Raw genomic sequence first — 25276 nt, 5'->3', positions numbered from 1 at the left:
CCTGAGCCGAAGGCAGACGCCTAATGACTAAGCCACCCAGGCGCCCCTGCCGGTTTGTTTCTACCGCATACCTGGTGTCGCTTGGCCCTCACCACGCATGAGTGAATTTGGGACATTATAAATCCAACTCTTTTCTCAGTAGAGCAGGTCACTTTAAGTATTGTCGCACGAGGCTCCGTAGCTCAGGGGTTAGAGCACTGGTCTCGTAAGTATTGTCGCACGGTGCTGCTGTGCTCCTAAACTTAGGTGCAAACATGGGCTTATCTTTAAGATTTTGTGTTTGCATCTTTTTAAATTAAATTTATTTATTTATTTGAAAGTGAGAGAGTATGCACAAGTGCGGGGAGGAACAGAGGGAGAGGGACAAGCAGAGACCACACTGAACGTGGAGCCTGACACAGGGCTTGATCCCATGACCTTGAGATTATGAGCTGAAATCAAAAGTTGGATGCTTAACCGACTGAGCCCACCCACATGTCCCTGTGTTTGCATCTTTTAATCCTTTTAGAGCACCTGCAGATTCTAAGGCCACTACAGACTCCGGTTTGAGGTAGTTGATGGTACAGGCACTAAGACTTGCTGTTAGCATGCTTTCCTAGAGGCATAAAGAGTGACCAGTGGGGATGGGAGATGGTCATCTTACACAGTTGGGAGGGATGGCCTTACAAAGGATGGTGAGATTGGGAAAGCATGGCTAGGAGACATGACAGATGAGCATGCTGGGGTTGTTTGGTTGGGTTCTTTGAATGAAATAGAGAAGGTAAGGAGGGTGGCATTATAGAGTAAGAGGTGATGCTAGAGGTGGGCTGGGGCCAGAGTGTGAGGACTTCGGATGGGTATTAAGGTTCTGATCTGAATATTTTACTTAATGTCTTCATGACAACTCTTTAAAATAGCTGTTGTTGGCCCCATTATACAAATGAGAATACTGATACAGAGATTAGATGATTTGCCAAAGCTTATGCATGTAGAACTGAGCCTCATACCTGAACAGATAACCTGGACCAGGAGGGGTTTTGGGAACTTTCGAGGGACTTACTGCTATTGGCCTGGTGAGTGTTAGATTTTCTTTTTATCTCTCTTGCTCTTTCCTTTGTTTTAGTGAGAATTTGTAGATATCTGTGCAAATTAGAATAATAAAGTAAACCCTATGTGCCCGTTGTGACCTTGAAGAGTTACCCCTCTCATTTTGCTACTTTTATTTTCTCTCTTCCTTCCCTCTACACACACACTTTAAAAAAAAAATGATATGTATGTATTTACTTCTTGACTCGCTGGGGTGTTTTAAAGCAAATCCCAGACGATGTGCCATTCACCATAAACACTCCAATGTGCATCCCTCATGGACACCATTCCAACGTCGTGCCTCGTAGTTATTCCTCCATACCCCTGCGGACTTCGTTCTCAAAGCAGAAAATGAGCTGCAGCTGTAACTGCCTATATGTTCTCAAGAACACATCTTTATTGTTGTTTCTCCTTGGGGAATATACATGCTAACCTCTTGGGTTGCCCGCATCCCATGATATGTAATTCAGAGAATGCTGAAACAGTGTGGAAAACACAGGAGTCTGAAATGTCTTGTTCTGGCTGGGATAACAATTGTGGGGACTTCTTTTTTTAATTGAGTTCATGAGAATAGGGAAAATACTATGAAAATTATGTATTGTTCTTCTGAATCTTTGGATTCCACGTGCTTTTGGTTTTAGTGCGTGGAGGAGGATGGCTGTTCGGCAGGGCCTGTTGTAGTTTGGATTTTGGATTTGAGTGGCAGGGACATGTGACTGCTGTGCAAGGGGTTATTTTTGGTATCTGGGTGTCGGCTTCTCGTCAGAAATCATAGCAAGTTAGCGTGAGATGCACTTATGGAGGCTCAGAAAACACCAGGCATGGTTCTGTGAGCTTTTTGAACTTTCGAACATGGGTTGTTGCTTCAGTAAAGAATTAAGTAGTGACAGTGACAATGAAAAAGCTGGCCTGTTGCCGGAATCTGTGGAGGAGGCGGAGTCAGAGAACAAGATAAGTAAAGCTTTGTCTTCATTATTTGATACCCTTGAAGGTGAGGAGCTTCACAGTGTTGGACATGGAGGCAGCAGGGCAGCTGCCGGAACTAATCTGTGGACGAGGGCTTTTGTGAGGCCAGGGCACCCGCAGGGTCTGGGGCTGAGGCAGTCATCAGACTCTGTTTCCTCTCCAGTGTCTCAGTTCCTAACTAGGTATGAAAGTTCAGATGAGAGTGATAAGAATTCAGAAATGGTTGCTCTTGAGCAGGGTTGTGACAGTGTCTCAGTCACTCGTTGTGTGAGCCCTGTCATTAAACGGGGTTTCTCTGAAGATGTTTGTTCCAGAGGTGACGAGTCTCTTTCATGCGTCCTGGTGCCTTCTGGCCAGGGCGTGCGGGGAGGAGCCCTTGTACAGAGCCATCTTGGCCATTTCCCAGCCACTTGTATAAAGTCCGTCACAGAGAAAGAAGTGGCTGTAGGTGTTCAAATCAGTAGTGGTAATAACTCTTCAGGTAGGTCTGGTAGGGAGATGAATGCTGAGCACAAAGCACAAAGGGCTTGGAGAGAGAGCGAGTTTTACAGTATTTGTGTTGTAGATCCTGACTGCCTGGACGTGGCCGAGGAGCTGTGTGCCCCCGTGTGCGGGGCAGCTGCTGTGGCAGACAATCGGTCAGCTGTCATCTCTGAGGGAGTTTGCAGAGGGGCCTGGCTGCCGGGGAAGGCTGCACAAGGCCCAGGACAGTCAGCCGCCCCACAGGAAGAGCTGTCCCCACGGGGCATGCCCGGTCCAAATGAAATGAAGGAAGTTTTTAAGGAAAATACTAAACCTGGTTTTGAACTAACGACTATGTCTTTAAGGGCTCACACTTACACCGGGTTCCCTAAAGATTACACAGAAGGCAGTGCATTACCTAATGTGTGCGTACTCCCTGAATTTAACAGTAACGTAGACACTGGCTCCCTGGAACGTGTGTGCGCTGTCCCTGAAGAAAGTGAGAACTGTAGTCTAGAACAGGTAGGTCCAGTGGGTGATTCACTTGTTGATTTACTTACCAACCCTTCCGAAGTTGAAAGAAATGGTGAATCTGGGGCTGTAGCAGCTAGTGTAGGTCAGAGTTTAAACTCTGAAAAGGAAAGAGAAGATAATTCTGTCAGACCGCTGAAAAACAATGGTTATTTCAGCTTTGATGTTAGCAGACCAGAAAGTAGTCTCCTTCCCCGGAGTCTAGATAGGATTCACTTAAGTTTGGAAAGGTGTGTCACTTCCCTGAGCTTTAGAAATGAGCGTCTTCCCATTCATGCCAGTTTCCAAGAAGTAGCCCCCAAGGGACCTGGGGATCCTGGACTGGACCGCCTCCTAGGGGCAGCGATGGCCGAGGGGCAGCAGCAGGGTGTCTGCAGCCTGAAACCTGGAAGCATCCAGCCTGCAAACAAAGCACAGTTGTCTTTGCAATCTGAAAATAGTTCATCTTATCAAGATAAGGATAAAATGAGCATTTTTGAAGAAGAGAGTCATGGACAGAGGGCTTTTGAATGGAGATCTTCACATCAGGTAGACCTGTGTGCAGATACTGGGACCAGCAGGGCTCAGGCACAGATCTGTGATTTAACTGGTACGCTGTGCAAGACAGACACGGAGGGAGTGTTCCAAAGAACGGGCACCCCGGAACTCAGAAGCTCCCAGGAAGTGCCCCCAGGTGGCAAGTCTCTTGATGGCTTTAGTTGTTTTCAGGGTAACTTTATCTCCTCCGCATTTGCTTTCACCTGGCCTGAAGAAGAAAGTGAAACTGGCCTGAATTTTAAAACAGAAGATGAAATGTGTGTGAAGAATGCAGAGAGTGACCAGCGAAGATTAGAAAGTGCCGGAAAAGAGTCACTGAAAGCCAGTCACAGAGAGACCAGTAAGAATGACAGAGGAGATGTGAAGTCTGACGCTGAAACCACCTTTAACGGGGAAACAAGCACAGCACCCCGCAGGGCAGCGCCTAGTCGGGACGTACAGGCTCGCGGTAGGTCGGACAGCACAGAACAGCCCGGTTGCAGAACCAGTCACATAGAAGAGAATGATGAAACCTGTGCAGTGAGTGACTACAGACATAAGGATCTTGATCTTGCACCACCTCTAAACCAACGTCCGAATCCAGGTGAGCAGAGGTCACAAGTAGAGGAGAAAGACTCTGTTAACAGCGGTGAAAATGCAGGACTGGAGCAGGTTTTCTCAGAGTCAGCTGAGGAGAGTTCTGATGCCTTAGGGGGTGGCACGTCGGGGGCAAGCAAGCCAGTACCAACAGGTAAGGGAGGGGAGAGAGACAACATCGACGTGCGTGGAATGAGCACACATGCACACCATGTCAGGCAAAGACATGCCAAACCCGCGCTGAATGGACCTGCCTTAAACAGTGGAGTGGATTTTGTGGGAAGTCCACAGGTGACTTTTAGAGAAATGGAATTAGGTGAGACTCTTGAGGGATATTCCTGTGTGGCCCAAGTGGACAGATACACAGACCCTCCTCACAAGGTGCTGCAGGTCGTTCCTGTCATCCCAGGGGACAGTGCAGAAATAGCAGTACCATATTGTGGGGACCGTATCTTCTCACTCACAGAAGATGCTGTAAATATACCTGAAAATCCGGCAAGAGGGGGTTTGCAGAGCTTCCCAGAGGAATTGTACTCTCAGTTTTTTAATGAACTTGCCTATTACCCAGTGGGAGGGTTTGCAAGTCAGACGTTTTCTGAAGGACTGGCCGATGGCTGTGGTGGGTTTCAAGAGGGCTGTCTGTGGGCTCATACAGTTGGGAAAGATGCCTTAGAAGAGGAGCAGGTACCTAATGAGTGCCTGCACAGGAAGCCACCAGACCTAGAGGTCGCTCTATTCTGGATGGAGAAGCCCCCTTATCAGCTACCAGTGGCAGAAGATGCTGTTATTTGGGGATGGCAAAATAGAGGTGGACAGTTAGTAAGTATGTTTTACCAGTTTTTATTATTGTGCTGTGAAATGCTAGTGTTTCACTTTGATTGCTTTTAACTTCCACGAAGTTTTGTTCTAAATAATGGGCAGTCATTTGAATGTTTATGTCAGGCTGTGAGTTACTGTAGCATCAGCTTAACCATTTCCAACCTGGGAGTGTGACTCAATTTACTGTTTGGTATATTTAGGCCAGAGTTTGTGTGCCAAGTCTTCTTAGCACTAAACCCAGCACTGCTGGCCCTCAGACACAGCTGGTGCAGACCTCTTCTGTGTGTGGACGTTGTGTGTTCCTGAGGGCTGCCCTGTCCAGCCAGGGTCCTTCCTCACGACCCCCTTGTTGGAGCAGAGCAAGCATTTGTCCATTGAATTTTAAAGTCCTTTCACAAAGGCCACAATTGGACAGTAGAGGACTCAAAATCTGTGCTTTCTGCTACAAATTAGCTGCTTTTAACTGGCTCTGAAGTCTGTCTCCTGTCAGCCAGAGGCACCTGCAGAGCTTGCCAGCCATGGTGCTCAGGCCCTGCTCATGTGGAGAAAGCTTCACAGATGCTGCCACAGCAGGCAGCTAAGTGGAGCATCTTTCTAGATAGTCTGTGATGAGCACAAACATTCAACAAACATGAAGTTAGTCTTGCCCTTAAAGTAGTCCTTTTGGACATGTATAATTGAAAGGCATACTTCTAACAGCAGAATCTCATTGACTCAACCAGTAGTTTATTTATAAATTCAGTTTATTTTAACTAAAAACAGGGGTGCCTGGGTGGCTCAGTTGGTGAAGCGTCTGCCTTTGGCTCAGGTCATGATCCCAGGACCGGTCCTGGGATCGAGTCCCACATTGGGCTCCTTGCTCAGCAGGGAGTCTGCTTCACCCTCTGCCTGCAGCTCCCCCTGCTTCTGTTCTCTCTCTCTCTCTCTCTCTCTAACAAATAAATAAAAAATCTTAAAAAAAAACACACCACAAAAAATGAAAAACAAAAACACATTTTCCCAACCCCCACCCCCACCTCTGGCAGCCACCAATTTGTTCTATGAGCTTGGTTTATTTGTTTGTTTTTAAATTCTACATATAAGTGAGATCATGGGGATTTGTCTGACTTATTTCACTTAGCAAAATACGCTGTAGTTCCATCCACGTTATTGGAAATGGCAAGATTTCATTCTTTTTTTATGACTAATACTCCATTGCATATATACCACATCTTCTTTATCCATCAGCAGACAACTTAGGTTGTTTCCATATCTTGGCTCTTGTAGATAATGCTGCAGTGTACATGGGGTGCAGATATTTTTTTTCAAATTAGTATTTTTTGTTTCCTTCAGGTAAATATCCAGAAGTAGGAATGCTAGATCACCTTTCAGTTTTTTGAGGACCCTCCATGCTGTTTTCTAGAGTGGCTGCACCATTTTACATTCCTGCCAACAATGTACTATGTTCCTTGTCGGCATCCTCACCAACACTTAACTGTTTCATATCTTTTTGATAATAGTTTTTTAAATTTTTTCTTAAAGATTTTATTTGTTTGAGAGAAGAGAGAGAGAGTGCGTGCACATGCACACACGAATGGAGGGGGGCAGAGGCAGGGAAAGACAGACAAGCAGACTACCCCCTGAGCAGGGAGCCTGACACGGGGCTCAATCCCAGGACCCTGGGATCATGATGCGAGGTAAAGGCAGCTGCTTAATCGACTGAGCCACCCAGGTGCTCCATGATAGTTTATTATTATGATTTTTGTTGCATTAAGCAAGAAAAATGATTGATGGTAGTAAGGAGATAGACGTGATTCAAATGTTAATGCCAATTATATGAACATAAGTATAAATGTAACCCTATAACTTAGGGAATTACTCCTTAACCTCCTTTCCATTTCCACATTTGGGACTTTTGCCAAAAGGAGTTACGTTCAAGTTAATTGCTTTTGTTTCTTAAGTAGTTGTGGAGGCAAAACACTACAAAATTAGGCCTTTAAGTAATACGCACATAATTGTTTACATAAGTGGGTGTGATTACCAGTCAGCTGTCCGTGTCTACGCTTGGTTCATCCATGTAGTGCGCACACAGGCCCTGGTGCTGCCATTTACGTGAGATACGCGTGTCCTTTTCGATTGTGACATATGCCTGGGCGGTGTTCTGATTTGAGTACATTTAATGCAGGTGCATTCTTTTCACAACTTCATTTCTCAAAGTTCTTGTCCGGACTTTTTTTTCATACCAGTCTTAGGTAGTGGCTGTTACTCCATTTTGCAGATAAAGAGCCAGTGGACTGCTCTGAATGATTAATCTTCTTTGGTGGCAACTCTAGGAATAGTCCGTGTTAACTTGAAATAAAAAGTTTGAAAGTTTCTTTCCCTCAGTGTCTCACCTACTTTATTCCCCAGCTCCCTTGTCCCCTTCTCTGATACTAGTTACTCTGATTCCTACTTAGTAACTTGTCAGTGGGACCATTCTTTCTCATGTCCAGAAAACACAGATTTATGAATTGTTAGGTTTTGGGGTTTTTTTTTAAATGGAGCCTAGTGTTGGGGGGTAGAGTTTCTTAGGAGCGTCAGAATTTATGGATGCTATACTTCGAAAGAGTGGTGGTGGTCATTTATATAAAATTGCTCTAGGGCATGGCTGTTAAGGTCAGCTCACTTTTGGTTTTAATAACCACTGTGTAGCCATGAATTTTCAGTGGAAAAATAAGACACGTAGTCAAGCAGGTGAAACTTGAGTTGTTGATGGACACTTAGAGTTCCACATGACTGCAAGAGAAGACCCACACCTTAAAGAAATACAACCAAGACAGGTTATTTTTCATGTGAATTACAAAAGGTAATGAACTCTTGGTAATGTTTTGTTTTTGCTGATGTTAGAACAGTTTTCTAATTACTGTCTTTGTGGGCGTGTTACTGAACCTCTCTCTGCCTTGGTTTTCTTCTCTGAAACCCTCATAGGGTTGTCTTGACTAAGCTCAAGAAGGTACATGGAATGTGCCTGGTACCTTGTGGACTCGAGGTGGTAGTTGTGTCATCAGCTCCTAAGTACGTGTCTCCATTCTTTAATCCCTTGTCACTTAAGAGTATCACTTGAATACTGGTTAACTGCTTAAAATTGTGTGAAGTCCCAAATATTTGACTTGGATTTGAGTATTTACCACTTAAGAAGTAGTAGATTACATAAGGATAGGTTTCTTTTTTTTTTTTTGATTTCTCAAAGATACTATTTATTTGACAGAGAGAGAGACAGCGAGACAGGGAACACAAGCAGGGGGAGTGGGAGAGGGAGAAGCAGGCTCCCCACGGAACAGTGAGCCCGTTGCAGGGCTTGATCCCAGAACCCTGGGACCACGACCTGAGCTGAAGGCAGATGCTTAACGACTGAGCCACCCAGGCGCCCCCATAAGGACAGGTGTCTATTCAGTTGTGGCATAAAACTTTTGCACCATTTGTCCAATAGTGGAAAATACAGTTTTTTTATGTTGTTGCTTTATTAAACATTCATTCCTTGAGCATATTTCTCAGGCATGACTGTACTGAGGTCAGAGCTGCTAGGTATTAGCGATACAGTGGCGAACAAAAGGGCCATGCAAGAGTTGATGGACTAATGGGAAGGACAGATGTGCTGTAGCAGGGCTAGTCCTGCGTTTGCTCTGAGGAGGTTGCTTTCGGGCACTGTGCTCCTGGTATGACGTGCAGTCCGTGTTGGGAATGCTCCAGTGCAGGTAGCTGCAGAAGGTGCTCACAGTGGGAAGGACCTGTGTTAGTGGGTGGTAGGAACTTAGAGGATGTGTAGTGTGTACCTGAGGTAAGGGGGCCATGGCAGTGGGTTGAATACCGTAGTGTGGGAAAGCTTGATGTGTGTTGTTGCATGGTGGAGAGTCCAATCAGAAAAAGGCCTTGATAGCAGCATTGGACTAAGAAAGAGGAAGGGGCATGAGTTCAAAACAAAACAAAATAAAAAACAAAAACAGATGGAAGTTGTGTAGATGCTGAGGGAGGGTAGTGATGTCTTTGAAATATGGAGTGTCTCCTGTATCGTTCTCTTTGCTCAGGAGGGCAGGGGTGTGTCTGCTTCACCATTTTATCCTGACTGCTGAGCACTGGGACTGGCGCTTAGTGAGCATGTAGGGAGTATTTACTGGACAGATGTGGGGAGGAGAGAGACCAAGAGTGCACTGGAAACAAACTGGCAGTTTCGATGTCCTATAAGAAGGGAGACTGAAGAGCCGTGCTTCTGGAGTGTGATGCTCCCAAAGAAGGGGAACCCTGCTTCATAAAGAGAATCCCACAGAGGCCTCACTTAGGCACCTGGGTCTGTGGGTGCGCTGTTTGGCTCCCTCACCTCTTAGGTGTGAACAAAGTGCATGCTTCGTTTAACCACATGGGCCTCTCCTGTCAGTGTCAGAGTTTTGTTTCTCACTGCAAAGCCTTAATCACCCCAGCCAGAATGAATTTATTCTGTCTTGTAAAGATGATGAATCCACACATGTCCTTGATGGCTCATCATGATATTTCCTGACCCTCTTCACACCTGGAGACAGTATTGGGTAACATCTGCACTTAGGGGTCATGCAGGGAGGCTCCTCCCAGTTCAGGGCTCCTGCCTGGCATTCCCAGAGAGCTCCTGGGACCAGGACCCTTGTCCCTCTCCTGGGAAGCTCTGACCTCTGCATGGTGGTATCAAGGCAAAGGAAAATTATTTGGCTAGGTTTGCTGACAAAATTGTGACAATGAACTGGAGTTAGTTGGGGGAGCAGCTGTCCCAGAGACGTTGATTTTTCTTTAGACTCAGGGATCCACTTGAGGTTTGTGAGCAAGAGAAGAAAAATCGGGGTAGTTAGGTACACCAGAAAAGAGCTCACCTATCCCAAAGGAAATGAAGGTGTGAGTGTGTGGACACTGGGAGGATGTTGTGGACACTGTGGGAGGGTGTTGTGGACAAACAGCATTTGGAGCAAAAGTGCCAAGCATGTTGGAGCAGAAAGGAGGCCAGGATCCTTGGACATGAGCAGGGTCAAAGCAGAGGCAGCACCAAGCCCCTGCCTGACAAACCCGTTAGAAGACCTTTGTTTTTCCGAGGGTCTTGTGTTGTCTATAGCCTTTGCTTATATGAGTGTTTGAGATTTAAGAATTTTATCCATCTACATTCTATTCAGATTTGTAAATCTGTGAATTGTGTCTAGAACAGAGATGACAGATCCTCAGTTACTTACTGAATGTCCATGAAGGCAGGGAGCTCATCTTTCACGTGCAGTTTCTGGAGAGCCTTCCGCTTAGTAGGAACTAAGGAGCCTGATGGTGAATGAAGCTGAGCTTGGTGTACCAACTTTTGTTACTTTGCACCACATTTTATCCCCAGCATACACGTAAATAAAACTCCACCTTTCTGGGCTAATTCTGTCACACAGATGTGTTTCATGTATGAATTAATAAGTAAAATTATGTTTGATTGGAGTTGGGACACAAATGTTTGTCACATTTTCCCCTAGGTACCGACAGCCAAGGTTTCGGAGCTAAACCCTAATGCTAAAGTGTGGGGGACTCCTGTGCTGCATTTGGAAGAGGGTAGTGCAGCGGATGGCGGTGTGAGTGCAGACTGGGAGGAGCCGTCAGGCCCTTGCACAGACTGCGGCCAGGAGGGTGAGTTATGAGCATGATTGTGATGAGGAGCGCCTTTGCTCTCAAGGCTTTGTCTTTGTTCCCATTTAACCCATCTTTAAGAAATTGCTAGTTGGGGCACCTGGCTGGTTCAGTTAGTAGAGCATGCAACTCTTGATTTCAGGTTTGCGAGCTCAAGGCCCGCCATGGGCACGGAGTCTACTTAAAAAAAAAAATTAAAAAAAGAAATTACTAATTAAAATTTGTGTCATGGTTTGTTGCAGTATTGAAGAGCCAAGGAGGTCTGTCACAGTCAAGTTAAAAAATTGAAGTAACTGCAACTGTAAGCTTTTATTTTGTTTTGTTTTAAGAGAAAGTTACTCTTCTAATTCTGCCTTTTGGGATAAAATTCCTAATTACAGGATTGGATGCCAATGGCGATGATGACAAAAGTCATGAGAATGTGGCACTATCAGATTTGCAGGAGTCAAACCAAACCGCTGGGAGCACTTTGGCTCTGGATCGCTCAGAACATGAATCTTCACCTGAAAATAGTGAGACTGGTAAAGCTATTTTATGAATTCATTTTTGTGTAGAGTGTGAGCTTTTTCATGTTGCTTTTTAAAATTTAGCTTGTCTTTCTCTAAACACTGTGCCTTTGATTGCTTCCTTTGATTCTACTTGAAATTCCCCTTAAGTGGACATGGAGATGAGGAGTTCTGGTCGGGAAGGTGCCACAGGGAGTGGAAGATCCAAGCGGTTCCTGAAAGGCGGGTCTGGGTTAATTGGGAGAAGTGGAAGGTGGACTGGAGGGCGAGTTGTCTCTGAAAGTGCAGAGAGGGAACATTAGTGTTGAAGTCCTTCTTCATAAAAAGGGAGGGAGTAGTTAAGGCTGTTTTCAGAAGAAAAAAAAGAGCAGGGGGAACACAACAGTTCTCTTTGGGGCCAGGCTCTGGGCCGATGTAGAAGTACCTCAGAGTGATGGGTGCGGATGACTTACCTCGAGTTTGGTTCCCCTGCATCTAAACGACCACCCACAGTGTAAAGCTCCAGCAGACTGTGGGGTGGGCTATACTCGCATCATTAATGACTGGATGGGGCAGCTTGAGTGGGAGAAATAACTGCCCGAAGTTGGCTAATCAAGCAGACCAGATGCATGTGGAGTGTGTTTGGTCTCCCAGGTGATGGTCTGGAGCTACACTTGAGTTAGGGAAGGCCCACCTTCCCGCTGCATTGCTGCGCTGGTCTTACCAGGAGACGGTCTGTTAACACATGTTCTCGCACCTATTGCCCACAGACTTCCATAGGACAGCAGCGTGTCCATGTTGGTTTTTCCCTGAAAGGACGAGCCCTGTGATGACCTTGCCTTCACGGTGCCTGCTGGCACTCGTCCCTCCCGCCCTCCTTGCCGCCTCTGCCTGTGTCACCCAGAGCCTCTTCTCAGTTACTTCCTTCCATCAGTTCTCCTCCTCCCATGTGCCTGCCTGTTCCTGAATGGATCGACGGTGGCTGAACAAAATACGTAGTGTGTGGAACGCTGTCGTTTTGAGTTTGGGATTACAAACTCCCAGCTGGCCCCCCGGCACAGCCCCACAGTGCTGCCATGGGGCCTGGTGCGGCCGAGCTCCTGGATAGCCATATGGCGCCTTCTGTTTTCTCTCAGACCCTAGCACTCCCCTCCTCTTCATTTTTGAGGGTATAGAGCAGTACATTGATGTACAATAATCATCATGTATTGGAAGTGCATCCCAGCTTTTCTGTAAGTTTTATTTTCCCTGCTTTGGAGCACAGCGTTGAGTGCATGATAGAGTTGATTTGCTCATTCCTCCACTCCCACACTGATTCATCTACCAAATTTGGTAAGATGTGTATATACCTGTAACACCATCAAGATCAGGAACATACCTGTCACCACTAAAAGCTTCCCGTGCCCTCTCCTTGCCCCAGGCAACCACTGATGTGCTTTCTGTCACTCTAGGTTAGTTTGCATTTTCTAGACTTTTACATAAATAGATTTTTATGGCATGTGCTCTTTCTGTCAGGCTTCTTTTACTTAGCTTACTAATTTTGAGATTCACTGATGTCATAACATTCATAGGTCATTTCTCTGTTTCTGAGCAGTATTCCATCCCATCCTATGGCACAGTTTGTTTTTCCATTCACCTGGTGAGGAATATCTGGTTGTTTCCAGTTTGGGGCTATTACCAATAAAGTTTCTGTGAACATTTATAAGGCAAGACTTTGTATAGAAGTACGTTTTCATTTCTCTTGGGGAAATACATAAGAATGGAATAGATGGATCATCCGGTTGGTTTATCTTCTTAAGAAACAGTAGGGCTGGGGCGCCTGGGTGGCTCAGTCGTTAAGCGTCTGCCTTTGGCTCAGGTCATGATCCCAGGGTCCTGGGATCCAGCCCCACATCGGGCTCCCTGCTCCGCGGGAAGCCTGCTTCTCCCTCTCCCATTCCCCCTGCTTGTGTTCCCTCTCTCGCTCTGTCTCTCTCTGTCAAATAAATAAAATCTTTAAAAAAAGAAAGAAAGAAAGAAAGAAACAGTAGAGCTGTGGTCCATCATGGCGCCCTCTGTAAGCGCGTCACTGGGGTTTGAAGCCCCAGTGGCTCCATGTCCTCATCAACACTTGATGTGATCGGTCCTTTAATTTAGCCATTCAAAAGGTAGGTAGTTGAATCTTATTGTAGTTTTAATTTGTATTTCCTAATGACTAATAGTGTCAAACATCTTACCATATGCATTTGCCATTTTGGTGAAGGGTCTGTTCAGGTGTTCTGCCCATTTTTGTATTGGGTTATTTCATTACTGAGTTTTGGGAGTTCTTCATATGTTTTGTACACAAGTCCTTATCAGATTTATAATCGCAAATACATTCTCTCAGTGTTTGGCTTGTCTTTTGTTGTTCTAACAGTATCTTTTGAAAAGTAGTAGTTTTAAATTTTGTAGATAGTCTAGTTTATCAGGTTTTTTTTCTTTTATGGATCTTGCTCTTGGTTTTGTACCTAAGAAATCTGTGCTTAATCCAGAGTCACAAAGGTGATCTCCCAGAGGTTGTATTATTTTAAATTTTACATTTTTAAGGTCTGTGGCTCATTTTAAATTAATTGTTGTATATAATGTGAGGTACAGCCGCAGAGTTTTTTTGTTTTTGTTTTTGTTTTTTTTACTTGTGTAGGTATGCAACTGTTGTATCACCGTTTGCTGGAAAGACTCCCCCTTTTCCACTGAGCTGTCTTTGTGTTGTCATCTGGATCATTTGTCCCTACATGTGTCAGTTTATCTCTGGGACTGTGTCTTTCTTTTCCACCCATCTGTTAAATCTCTGTTCACACAGTGCCACACTTGTGATTACTGTAAGTAATTCTTAAAAGCAGGTGGTGTGGGGCACCTGGGTGGCTCAGTCGTTAAGCATCTGCCTTCGGCTCAGGTAATGATCCCAGGGTCCTGGGATTGAGCCCCGCATCGGGCTCCCTGCTCCGCGGGAAGCCTGCTTCTCCCTCTCCCACTACCCCCGCTTGTGTTCCCTCTCTCGCTATATCTAGCTGTCAAATAAATAAAATCTTAAAAAAAAAAAAAAAACAGGTGGTGTTAGCTTTCCAGTTTTGTTCTTTATCAGAATTATTTTGGCTATTCTAGTTCCTTTTCATTTCCATACAAGTTACAATGACCTAGTCAGTATCTCCAAAATGGTGAGATTTTTATTGGGATTGCATTGAATCTATAGAGTCGTTGGAGAAAAACGACATTTTAATGTGGTGAGCAAGAGCTGTTGTATTGTCTCCACTTGGTTAGGTCTTCCTTAATTTCTCTTGGCTGTATTTTTTACTTTTCAGTGTACTGGTCTTCCACATCTTTTGTGCTTAAGTATTTTATATTTTTTTGGTGCTGTTGTGATTTTTTTTTAAATCTGATTTGGAATTATAGTATATAGAAATATAATTTTTGTAAATTGATACTCTCTGGAAACATGTTAAGCTCACTAGTTGTAGGAACTTTTTGTGGAATCCATCGTATCTTCTACATAGACAGTCATGTTACATTCAGCTTTATTGTAAATACATTCAGCTTTATTTCCTATCCAATCTGGTACCTCTTTCTTTCTTTCTTTCTTTCTGTCTTTCTGTCTTTGCCTCTTTTTTGTCTTGCCTGATTGCCCTGGATAGAGCCATCATTACAAAGGTGAACAGAGGGGTACCTGGCTGGCTCAGTCAGTGGAGTGTGTGGCTCTTGGTACAGGGTTGTGAGTTCAAGCCCCATGATGAGTGTAGGGATTACTTAAAAATAAAATCTTGAAAAAAAATTTTAAAAACAAAGGTGAACAGATCATGAGAGCAGACATCTGACTGATCATAGGGGAGAAACATTCCATTTTACCAGTAAGTGTAATGTTAGTTTTGGTTTTATGTACTTGACCTTTATCAGGTTCATGAGGTGCCCTTCTGTTACGTTTGCCGAGAGTTTTTATAAGGAGTGGTTGTTGGAATTTGTCATGGTTTTGTCTCCATCTGTGGCAGTGATCATACTTTTCTTTTAGTGTTAGGATGATTTTTCATGTATTCAGTACACCTTACATTCCTGGGATAAGCTTCACTGGGTCATGATGTAACACACTTTTGATTAGTTGTTGGATTTAAGTTGGCCAGAATTTTGCATAAAATTTTCATACCTGTGTTCATGAGGCATGTTGGTCTGTAGTTTTCAATGTATTCTCTCCTATGCGATTTTTTTGGAAGAGGTTATCATTTCTCTTTTAAATGAAGAGGTGGAGCCATCTGGGCCTAGGGTTTTGTGTGAGGGAAAGTTTTCAGCTACAGTTTTTGTTTGTTTGTAAGTAGGCTCCACACCAGCGCGGAGCCCAGTGCGAGGCTGGAACCTACAACCATGACACCAAGACCTGAGCCGAAGCTGGAAGCTGGACACTCAACCGTCTGAGCCACCCAGGTGGCTCTACAGTTGTTTTTTTTATGTAGGGCTACTCAAGTTGTCTGTTTTCTTCCTGAGGGAGTTTGTTACTTGGGTCTTAACAAAGATTCAGTCCACTTCATCTAAAGTGTCAACTTGGTTGCTTCGAATTGCTCATAATACTGTGTTTATTCACCTGCTGTAGGATCTGTAGCTATGTCACATAATTCATTATTATTATTGGTAATTCATGTCCACTCCCCCTTCCCCGTAATGAATCTGTGTAGAGGTTTGTCAGTTTTGTTGATGTCTGAAAGAACCAGTAGTTGGTTTCATTGTTTTTCTCCTTCCTGTTTCCTTGGTTTTCCTCTGATCTGTATAATCTACTTTCTCTTCATTACTTGGGGTTTAATTTTTTTTTTCCTAGTGTCTTGCAGTGGAAACCGAACTCATTGATGGGAGGCATTTCTTCTTTTCTGAGGTAGCTGTTTACTTCCATAAATCTCCAAAGTCCTCTTTTAGCACAGTCTCACAAATTCTGATATATTGTGGGTGTGGTTTTAAAAAAAAGTTCAGTTCAGAATTGTCTCTGATTTCTTTTTTTATTTATTTTTTCTTTGATCCATGGGTAATTTAGAAGTCTCGTATTTAGTTTCCAAATATTTGGGAATTTTCCAGGGAACTTTCTTTTATTGGTTTCTATTTTAATCTCCTTATAGTCATGGGACATAATTCGTATGACTTGAATCCCTTTAAATTTATTAAGATTTGTACTGTGGCCCAGAATCTGGGCCATCTTAGTACATGTTCCCTTTGCCCTTGAGAAGAATGTGTATTTCGCTCTTGTTAGGGGGATGCTCTGTAGTTACCACTTCTGGTGGTCTTCATTCGTTTGTGTAAATCCAGACTTCCTTCTGGTATCCTTTTGCTTCCACCTAAAGGACTGGAATGTTTCTTGTAGTGCAGATCTGCTGTGACGGATTGTTTCAGCTTTTGTGTATCCAAGACCATCTTTATTTTACATTCATTTTTGCTTCGTATAGAATTCTCTGTTGTCAGATTTTTTTTGTCAAGCCCTTTTTCTTTATCAGTGGTTTTGGGCATTTTGATTATGATGCAACTTAAAAGCAGTCTTTATGTTTCTGTGGTAGGTGTTCATTGAGCTTCTTCAATCTGTGATTTATAAATGTTTTCACCAGACTTGGAAAAATTGGGGCATAATTTCTTCAAATGTTGCTCCAGCCCCAGTGCCCCCCTGGCCACTTCTTTTCTTTCTTAATCTCTGGCTATTCCTCTACTAACACCCTTGAAGTTGTCCCAGAGCTCCCTGATCCTCTCTCCTCTCTCCTTATCTCTCTCCCTTTTTTTAAAAATATATATATTTTAAAGATTTTATTTATTTGACAGCGATAGCACAAGGTGGGGGGGGGGAGGGACAGAGGGAGAGGGAGAAGCAGACTCCCCACAGAACAGGGAGCCTGATGTGGGGCTCGATCCCAGGACCCTGAGATCATGACCTGAGCCGAAGACAGACGCTTAACCTACTGAGCCACCCAGGTGCCCCATCCTCTGTCCTTTTTAAAAATTCTTATTTCTTGGTTTCATTTTGGAAAGTTTCTGGTATATCTTCAAATTCATTAGTCTTCTACAATGTCTAATCTGTTGTTAATTCCATCAAGTATATTTTTAATATCAGACATTGTAGTTTTCATCTGTAGAAATCCGATTTGGGTCTTTTAAATATTTTTCATGTTTCTGCCTAACTTTTGAAGCATGTGGACAGTTGCCATTATAATGTCTCAGTCAGTTAGTGTTAACACCTGTGTCGACTGTTCTGGGTAGGTCGCTGTTAGTTAATGGGTCAGTTTTCTTGCTTGACATTCATAGTCATTTTTGGTTGGGTGCGTAATGTTTTTGTATTTCTTTCTTTAAATAGTTTGAGTATTGTTCCAGGATGCATCTAACTGACTTGGAAACAGTTTGATCCTTTTACATCTTGTTTTAAGAGTTGTTAGGCAGGAGTGGAATGGTGCTTAGTCAGGGGCCGGTTACTTCCCACCCCCAAGGCAAGACCCCATACTCTGTGCACCTGTGGTGTTCTGGTCCAGCTGGTGGGAACAGGCGTTCCTTCCAGCCCTATGTGAGGGAGGGATGCATGCTGTTTCTCATCCTTCCGGGCGGTTCTTCCCCACTTCAGGGATTGCGTCACACCGAAGTGGTGACATTTGTGCCTGCTTGAGAGGCCATCTGCAGCTCTCTGTCGACCCCCTCCCAGTGCATCCTATCCTGGCACCCTCTCCTGTGCCTCTCAGTCCAGCATACCCACCGACTTCTTCCTGGCTTCCCGTCCCACTTTCTGAGCCCGGGCTTGGGAAAGTTGTATGGGACTGATGTTCCTATACCTGGAAAACTTGTTTCATTTACTCTGTTTTGTTTTTCCATTCAAAAGCTATTTATTCAGAACGCACCATGTGCCCCATTTACTTGGGATACATCAGTGAGCATAACTGATGAGAGCCCCTGCTTTACGAGAGCTTACATCTGTTTGGCAGACAGACAGTTACTAATACACATAATAAATAAGTTTGTGATAGATAAGGTAAGGGGATGGTAATACAATAGAAAAGACAAAAGCGTAAGGAAGATGGGGTAAGGTTACAATTTTTTCTAGCTTTATTGAGGTGTAATTGACAAGTAAAAATTCAATATATTTAAGGTATCCAACGTTGATCATTTGATATTACATAGTCACTGTGAAATGATTACTATAATCAAGCTAATTAACACATCCATTACCTCACAGAGTGTTTTTGTTTTTCTGGTCTTGGTATGCTGAGAACACTTATGATGTACTCTCTTAGCAAGTTTCAAGTATACAATACAGTATTGTTAACTATAGTCACCATGCTGTACCTGAGATCCCCAGAACTTCATTCATCTGATAATTGAAAGTTTGTATCCTGTGACCAACATCTCCCTATTGTCCCCACTTTCCAGCCATGGGTCTACCCTCTGGTTGTATGATTTTGACTTTTTAGATTCCACATACAGGTAAGATCACGTAGTTTTTCTCTTTCTCTGTCTGACTTATGTCAGCATAGTGCCTCAGTGCTCACGTTGTCTCAAATGGCAGGATTTATGGCTAATACCCCAGTGTGTGTACACATCACATCTTCTTTATCCATTTGTCTGTGGACCGCCGCTTAGGTGGCTCCTCTGTCTTGGCTACTGTGAGTAGAGCTGCAGTGAACACGGGAGCGCAGATAGCTCTTCAAGGTACTGATTATTGCCTTTGGATATATGCCCAAGAGTGGGATTGCTGGGTCGTAGGGTAGCTCTGTTTTTAACTTTATGAGGAACTTCCTTCCATACTGGTTTCCACAGTGGCTGCCCCAGTTTGCATTCCTACCAGCAGTTCCTTTTTCTTCACATCCTTGCCAACACTTGTTATCTTTGTTTTTTGATGATAACCATCCCAACAGGTATGAGGTGATATCTCACTGTGGTTTTGATTTGCATTTCCCTAATGGTTAGTGATGATGATGTTGGGGACAGGACCAAGCCAAACAGGGCTGTAGCTGAGTCCTTAGGGGGCAGAGCGTTTCTGGGTCTGTAGCTGGGGCCTCTGGCAAGCCAGCTGCCTGGATGCAGGGCCTGGCTAGCCTTGGACTGTACCCAGGTTTCAGTCTCCTCCCTGGATGCCAGAGCTCCCATTGGGCATTTTTGTCTGAGGATGGATGCCGGATTGTTGCTGAGGGGCACTTGAGTGGGGACCTCCTGTTCCACCATCTTGCTAGTGGCACTCCCTCTCCATTTCCAGCTGTTTTGCTGGTTGTTCTGTCTTGCCTAGAAGCAGATGACCTCATGTCTGTGTCTTAATTGTGAGGACTGGAGCTGTCAGAAGAGTACACCCTGCCACCTGGATGTCTCATATCCTCTGTCTGTGACCCCAGAGACTCCTGTGTTCACAAGGGACCCTTCCTCAGCTCTGTGAGGAGTCTTCCACATAGCTCTGTCCTCTCTTATGTTACATGAGATTGCCTTGGACATCCTGTCTCCCTCCACCAGAACTCTCCAGAAGCAGCGTCTGGACCAGCTGCCTCTTTGTGCTCACCTCCCCTGTGACTTCAAGCCCCGTCCCGGTGGACTGTTGCCCCAGCCTCATCACCAGCACTGCCTTTATCCAGGCCTCCAGTGATGTGGTGCCGCCAGACTGAGCGGGGAACCCATGTCTTCCCTCACCTGACCTTGCCGTGTCCTCTGTTTCCTGCTGACTCGATGTCCTGTCTTCCTCGCCCTGTCCTCTCAGTTTTCCTTAGGAGATTGGCATGCCCAGGGGTCAGTCCTAGACCTCGGCTCTATTCTTGGCTCAAGTCTCACCCTTCACCTAGAATGTCGCAAATATTAGTCTATCCTAATTGTTTGCATTGGCATTGTTGCATTGGCATCCTAACTAGGCTCTTTGCCTCCCTCTTGTGCCTTCACTGTCTGTCTTCAGCACAGAGCAGAGCAATCGTTCCAAGATGTAATTTGGCTTCCTGTCACATTTAGGTTAGAATTCTCATGTCCTCATCGTAGCTGGCCTGCTGGATGTGACAGCCACCCTCCCTGCCAGTGTGGCCTCATTCTGCGGTGTTCCCCTGTGCACTTGCACCCCCTGCTAGACAATGTGCTCCCCCAGATCCCTGACAGGCCTGCTGTCTCCTCCATCGGGCTCTGCTCCGTGCCTCCTCTGGAGCAGCACCCCTCTGGCTGGCATGTCTGGAGCAGCTCTGGCATGCTCTCACCATGCCTTGTGGTATTCTCCTTTGTGTCTGATTCTACCTGACTTTATGTTAAATGTTTATTTATTCAACTGTGGATTGCCTCTCTCACTATGAGCAGAGAGTTTGCCTTCTTTAGGCTGAGTAAACAGTGTTGCGAGAGTGCCTGGCATGCAGGAGACAGGACATGTCTGAAATCTGTGGTGGAATGTGAATTTAAATGAGTGCTCAGGAGAGGCCTTTCTGGATAAAGGAATGACATTAGATTGTGTTTCAAGGGCCGTTTGTAATTTCCAGCCTCATCAAGTCCATTGGTTTGATTTTGTTGTTTTGGGTTGGTTGGGGGTTTTTTTGCTTTGTTTTATTGTTTGCTTGCTTTTGCTGGTTGGGGGTGGATTTTGTTAAAGCTCTATATAAAACAGGCACAAGCTCTCTGTCCTTATTTGTTAATAAATGCCCTACTTTGTCCTTACTTTTTGATGGTCTTTGACTTTTAAAATTTAAGTGTTTCTTCTCAGAAAATTCCACATATAGGATTATGCACATCTATGTAGAAGTGTATGGAAAACTGTTAGTTCTTCGTGTTTCGGTGCCTTTGATAGCCTGGCCGCCTAAAAATAGGGTCCTCACCTGGTGTGCAGAGTCCAGGGGGAGAGCAGGGGCCTCACCCCAAACTCCAGTATGAAAATCCTGCTCTCACGGTGTGTGGGTGCTGGGGGTGCCAGGGCCTTACCCTGAGCTCCAGCTCACTGTCTGGTCTGTGACCTTGCCTCGTGGGACACACGCTCAGATGTCACCCACTGTGCTCTCTGGCATCTTAGGGGACGTCTCTGCTAGAAGCTGGTGCCAGCCTCTCTGCTTACTTGGTATTCTCCCGTAGGGTCTCTGAAGCACAGCACTTCCCACCTGTAGCTTTGACTGCCTGGACATTTAAGAGCAAGTTCATAAGGCTCTAGTGTAGAGACTGCGTAGTCCTTATGGCCTGTGTGCTCAGAATCCCCAGCCTTTATCTTTCTGGCCTTTATTTATCTTTTCCTTATTTAGTATTCTGTGTTCTTGTAGGCTACCTGAAAGTCCTTTTTGAATTGAGACAAGGTATTACATAAACTTAACTTTTTTTCTGGGAGGGAAAGAAGGACCTCTAAACGTTGGTAATAAATCTTACTCCTCAGATTATTTTTGAAACTATTGTTTTTGTTTAAGGGAGAGGGGATTTTAAGTTTTTTGCCTCTGATTTCCTTTTCTTAGTAGGTAAAATAGTGATTTTCTTACTGTCTGTGCACAGTGTAGATGAATTAATATGTATATTGAAAACATGAGAATCACCATGCTGAGTCATCTGCTTGGTAAATTTTAAGCCATTTTTCCTGAGTTGATCATTTCTTTTATGTAGGAGGTAATGAGTCTCAGCCGGAAAGCCAGGAGGACCCCCGAGAAATACTTAAAAAGACATTGGAATTCTGCTTATCTAGGTAAGGATGCCGATGGTTTTTCTGGTACCTGCTGTCTCAGGTGTTCTGCACTAGCTATTATGTACAGATGTGATGCTATAGAGAAGGGGTAGAGATCTGTTGATATCTTCATAGGACATGGAGAATATAGAGTAGCAGTAGTCTTTTTGACATGGTAGAGAACCAAAACGAATCAGCTAAGCCAGTGTTCCCCACAGTTCTCCACAGATTCATCATTATGATCATTACCTGGGTTGCTTTTTGGAATTCAGAGTCCTGGCCGCGACCTCCCGCCCCCAATACCACGGAATCAGACTCTGAGGGTGGGGCCTCAGGTCATCAGTCTGACAGAGACTTTTTTTTTTTTTTTTTAAGATTTTATTTATTTTGAGAGAGAGAGTGAGCGAGAGAGAGAATGAGCACAAGACGGGGAGAGGCAGAGGGAGAAGCAGGCTCCCCGCTGAGCAAGGAGCCTGCTGCGGGGCTCGATCCCATGACCCATGAGACCATGACCTGAGCTGAAACCAAGACTCGGACGGTTTAACCGACTGAGCCACAGAGGTCCCCCCACATTTTTTATTTTATTTCATTTTTTAAAAAGATGTTATTTATTTATTTGTCAGAGAGAGTGAGCGCACAAGCAGGGGGAACAGCAGGCAGAGGGAGAAGCAGACTCCCCACTGAGCAGGGAGCCCGATGTGGGACTCGATCCCAGGACGCTGGGATCATGACCTGAGCCGAAGGCAGACACTTCACTGAGTGAGCCACCCAGGCGTCCCTTGCAGAAACATTCTTGAGTACAGTGAAGTTTGAGAACACATTTCCTATCCTAGTTCTCCCAGTATGCCAAACCCTATAGTAGCAAATTGTTCTGTGTATGTACCGCTCGTATGTTTAGTTGTTCCTTTATCCTGAGTAGTACCTTTTCTCTTGACAAATGGAGTAGAACCTTTAAAGTTCAAAATGGCAGAACGATACATACAGGAAGATGGGATTGGGTTAAATGTAATTTTATTTGAGTGCGATGATAACTGAGGGGCCATGTGGAAGATTTTCTCTCAGTGATGGAGATTTTTCAACTGTTTCTTTGGGCCTGCCTTCAGACTTTCACAGAGTGTCTGAGGAGGGCCGCTCTAGAGACTGTGGGGCTGCATGGAGGGGAGGGGTGGGGAGGGACGGGTACCCCAGCTTGCCTTCCTGGCCCACACCTCCCCAGTTAGGCCCCGGCACCAGGCCTCAGGGCATGCTCTGAAAGGGAGAGCTTCTGCCCTGAGGCTGTGAGGTGGAAGAGGGGGGTCTGCACCTCTCACAAGCTCCGCTCTGTCCCTCTTGCGCTACCTGACAGGTGGTGGGGACAGAGCAGCATTGCCCTCTGCGGATCTTGGAGACTGTCCTCGGCTTTCCCTGGGACCATTGTGTCTGTGTTGAGATGTTCCGAGCACATTGTCCTGTTTATGGAGGCTTCTTATTAGGAGCATCACCATAGGCCATAGACCAGCAAGTGGCTCACCTTCCCCCGAGCTGCTGGTGCCTGCAGCTTACCTGCCGTGACCCCACACCTGTGTTACTGGTCACGTGTCCTTCTCTGTAATTCTGGCCGCATGTGTTCCAGACGGCACGTGGCACCAGCCTTTCCTGGCCTTTCCATAGCTTTCTTAGCTTTGTGTTCTTTCAGCTGGATTGTCTTAACCTAAAAAACTGTGTTTGTATTTTTAATAAGCTACTCAAACACTTTTTAGAACAAAGATAAGCTATAAATACATTTTTAAGGGATTACCCACTCATTCATTGTGACTGTAAAAGGTGCACTATATTTTTGCTCTCCCAAAACTTCCCCTAAGGTCAGAGAGCTGACAAGAAACAGATGGGGTTGGAAGTCTGATATAACTCTGAAGCAGTGCTGTGCCTTGCTCGCCCTCTTTGGAAGCGTCCTTTTAAAGGAGGAGTCACTAAAAGTTCTTGTCTTCTTTCTGCAGGGAGAACCTTGCTAGTGACATGTACCTTATATCACAGATGGACAGTGATCAGTATGTGCCAATCACCACGGTAGCTAACCTGGAGCACGTCAAGAAGCTCAGTACTGACATGAACTTGATCGTGGAAGTGCTGAGGTGTAAGTAAACAGCAGTCTGGGCGGGCGCGTACGTGGTCTCGCAGCGGTGTGGCCCTTCAGGTCCATAGCCAGTCATTTAGGTACTTGAAGGCAAGTGGGGTCTTCTTTCACCTTCCTACCTCTCTGACTGGCCCCCGTGTCTGGTGAGGGGCGTCGATGGGCTCCGTAACTCAGACCCCGCATATGCCACGTCACAGGGAGTGGGCCTAAGAAAGGCTGCCACAGAGAGGGACAACTGCTGGGATGTTGGTGAAATACACAGGAGATGACCGTCTTTGATGGAAAGTACAATGCATTTTCATTAGCATTCCAGCAACAAAAAGGGCTTCTTTAAATTTCAACTTCCTGCTAAAGTTTGAAAGGTGAAATAGGACTGGTTTTCTTTAAAAGGGTATTGTGAGTGAAGTTGTTTCTTGGACATTTGGCAGCATCAGAGGAAGGTTTAAACATTACATCAGACCTGCAGGGGTTTGGGGACTGTGGGCCTTTAAGGGTGAAGCGCCTGCAACCTAACCACTTTGTCGTATGTTTTTGAAGACACCATTTGACCGAGGTTATAACTGACGTCCAGGGAGCTGCGCTGCATGTGTGTGCAGTGCACGGCAGGGTCAGTGTGGACCTCGGTGTACATCTGCGAAACCATCACTGCCCACAGTTTTCTGAGGGCCTTTGTACTGCTTCCAGTTCTCCCTGCCACCCAGGATGGCTTCCCTGGGGATGAGTTTGAAATTCAGTGTACAATACATTGGATATCTTTTTAAATGGGATTGTTTTTAATTATAAAGAGTCACTTTCTGTAATAGGACTGCAAGTACCAGATGGATTATTTCTGTAGTCTCCCTTCTCAGGGCTGCTCTGAGTCCTTCACAAAGAACACAGCATACATTGTGTCCCCCCGCCCCAAATATTTCTAAGTAAGGGGACATCCATCGTGCCAGAATTAAAACCCCATTTCCCCGTGTCAGCACTGTGACTTTCCGTCACTGACACTTAGGCAGCAGTGCTTCCGTACTCTCCCTGGCGTGGCTGACAGGTAGTGATGATTTTTTCTTGTGTGCATTTGACTTCGTAGAAGAATAGGTGAACGTCTTATCTTAAAACTTAGTTGGATTTCTATTCACAAATAAAAGTTCTCTACTTTCTGTTCCTAGGCAGATTTTGTAAGGTCATTAAATTATTGGAGCAGATGGTGAAGAAATGAGCAGACATAATCTATGAAGTTTGAATTCTGAAAATTATAACCACTGTCCCAAGATAAGATAGCTTTACGCTTTCCAGCATTGCTTTGTTTTTGACACTCCAGAATAGAAATCTGTTCGATGGATTGGTTGAGTGTGGTTCTGTCTGACCCACTTATAAAGGCCAGTGGCTTTCCTAACCTAAAAAACACTTTACCCAGTTAACATTCTTTGGTTATTGTTAGGAATCCCAGATGTAGTTATTTCTTTTAGGCATTCCTTGGAAACTTGGCTGCCCCGTGGATGATTTCTC

The 25276-nt window shown here is 44.9% G+C and overlaps 1 protein-coding gene across 4 annotated transcripts in view; it reads left to right on the top strand.

Moving 5' to 3' along the window:
• The window catches only part of LARP4B (La ribonucleoprotein 4B), an 86313-nt gene that overhangs the window by 32048 nt on the left and 28989 nt on the right, over window positions 1-25276 (top strand). For all 4 annotated transcript variants that reach the window (XM_078075077.1, XM_036097394.2, XM_078075078.1 and 1 more), the window contains exons 4-7: window positions 10437-10587; window positions 10968-11108; window positions 21615-21693; window positions 23649-23785. In XM_078075077.1, coding sequence (XP_077931203.1) covers window positions 10437-10587; window positions 10968-11108; window positions 21615-21693; window positions 23649-23785 — 508 coding nt within the window. The remainder of the gene's footprint in view (window positions 1-10436; window positions 10588-10967; window positions 11109-21614; window positions 21694-23648; window positions 23786-25276) is intronic.

This window comes from Halichoerus grypus, chromosome 6 (assembly GCF_964656455.1).
Source record: "Halichoerus grypus chromosome 6, mHalGry1.hap1.1, whole genome shotgun sequence".
Taxonomy (NCBI): domain Eukaryota; kingdom Metazoa; phylum Chordata; class Mammalia; order Carnivora; family Phocidae; genus Halichoerus; species Halichoerus grypus.
The sequence above is the reverse complement of the archived record's forward strand: the minus strand, read 5'-3'. Positions and strand labels throughout refer to the sequence as shown.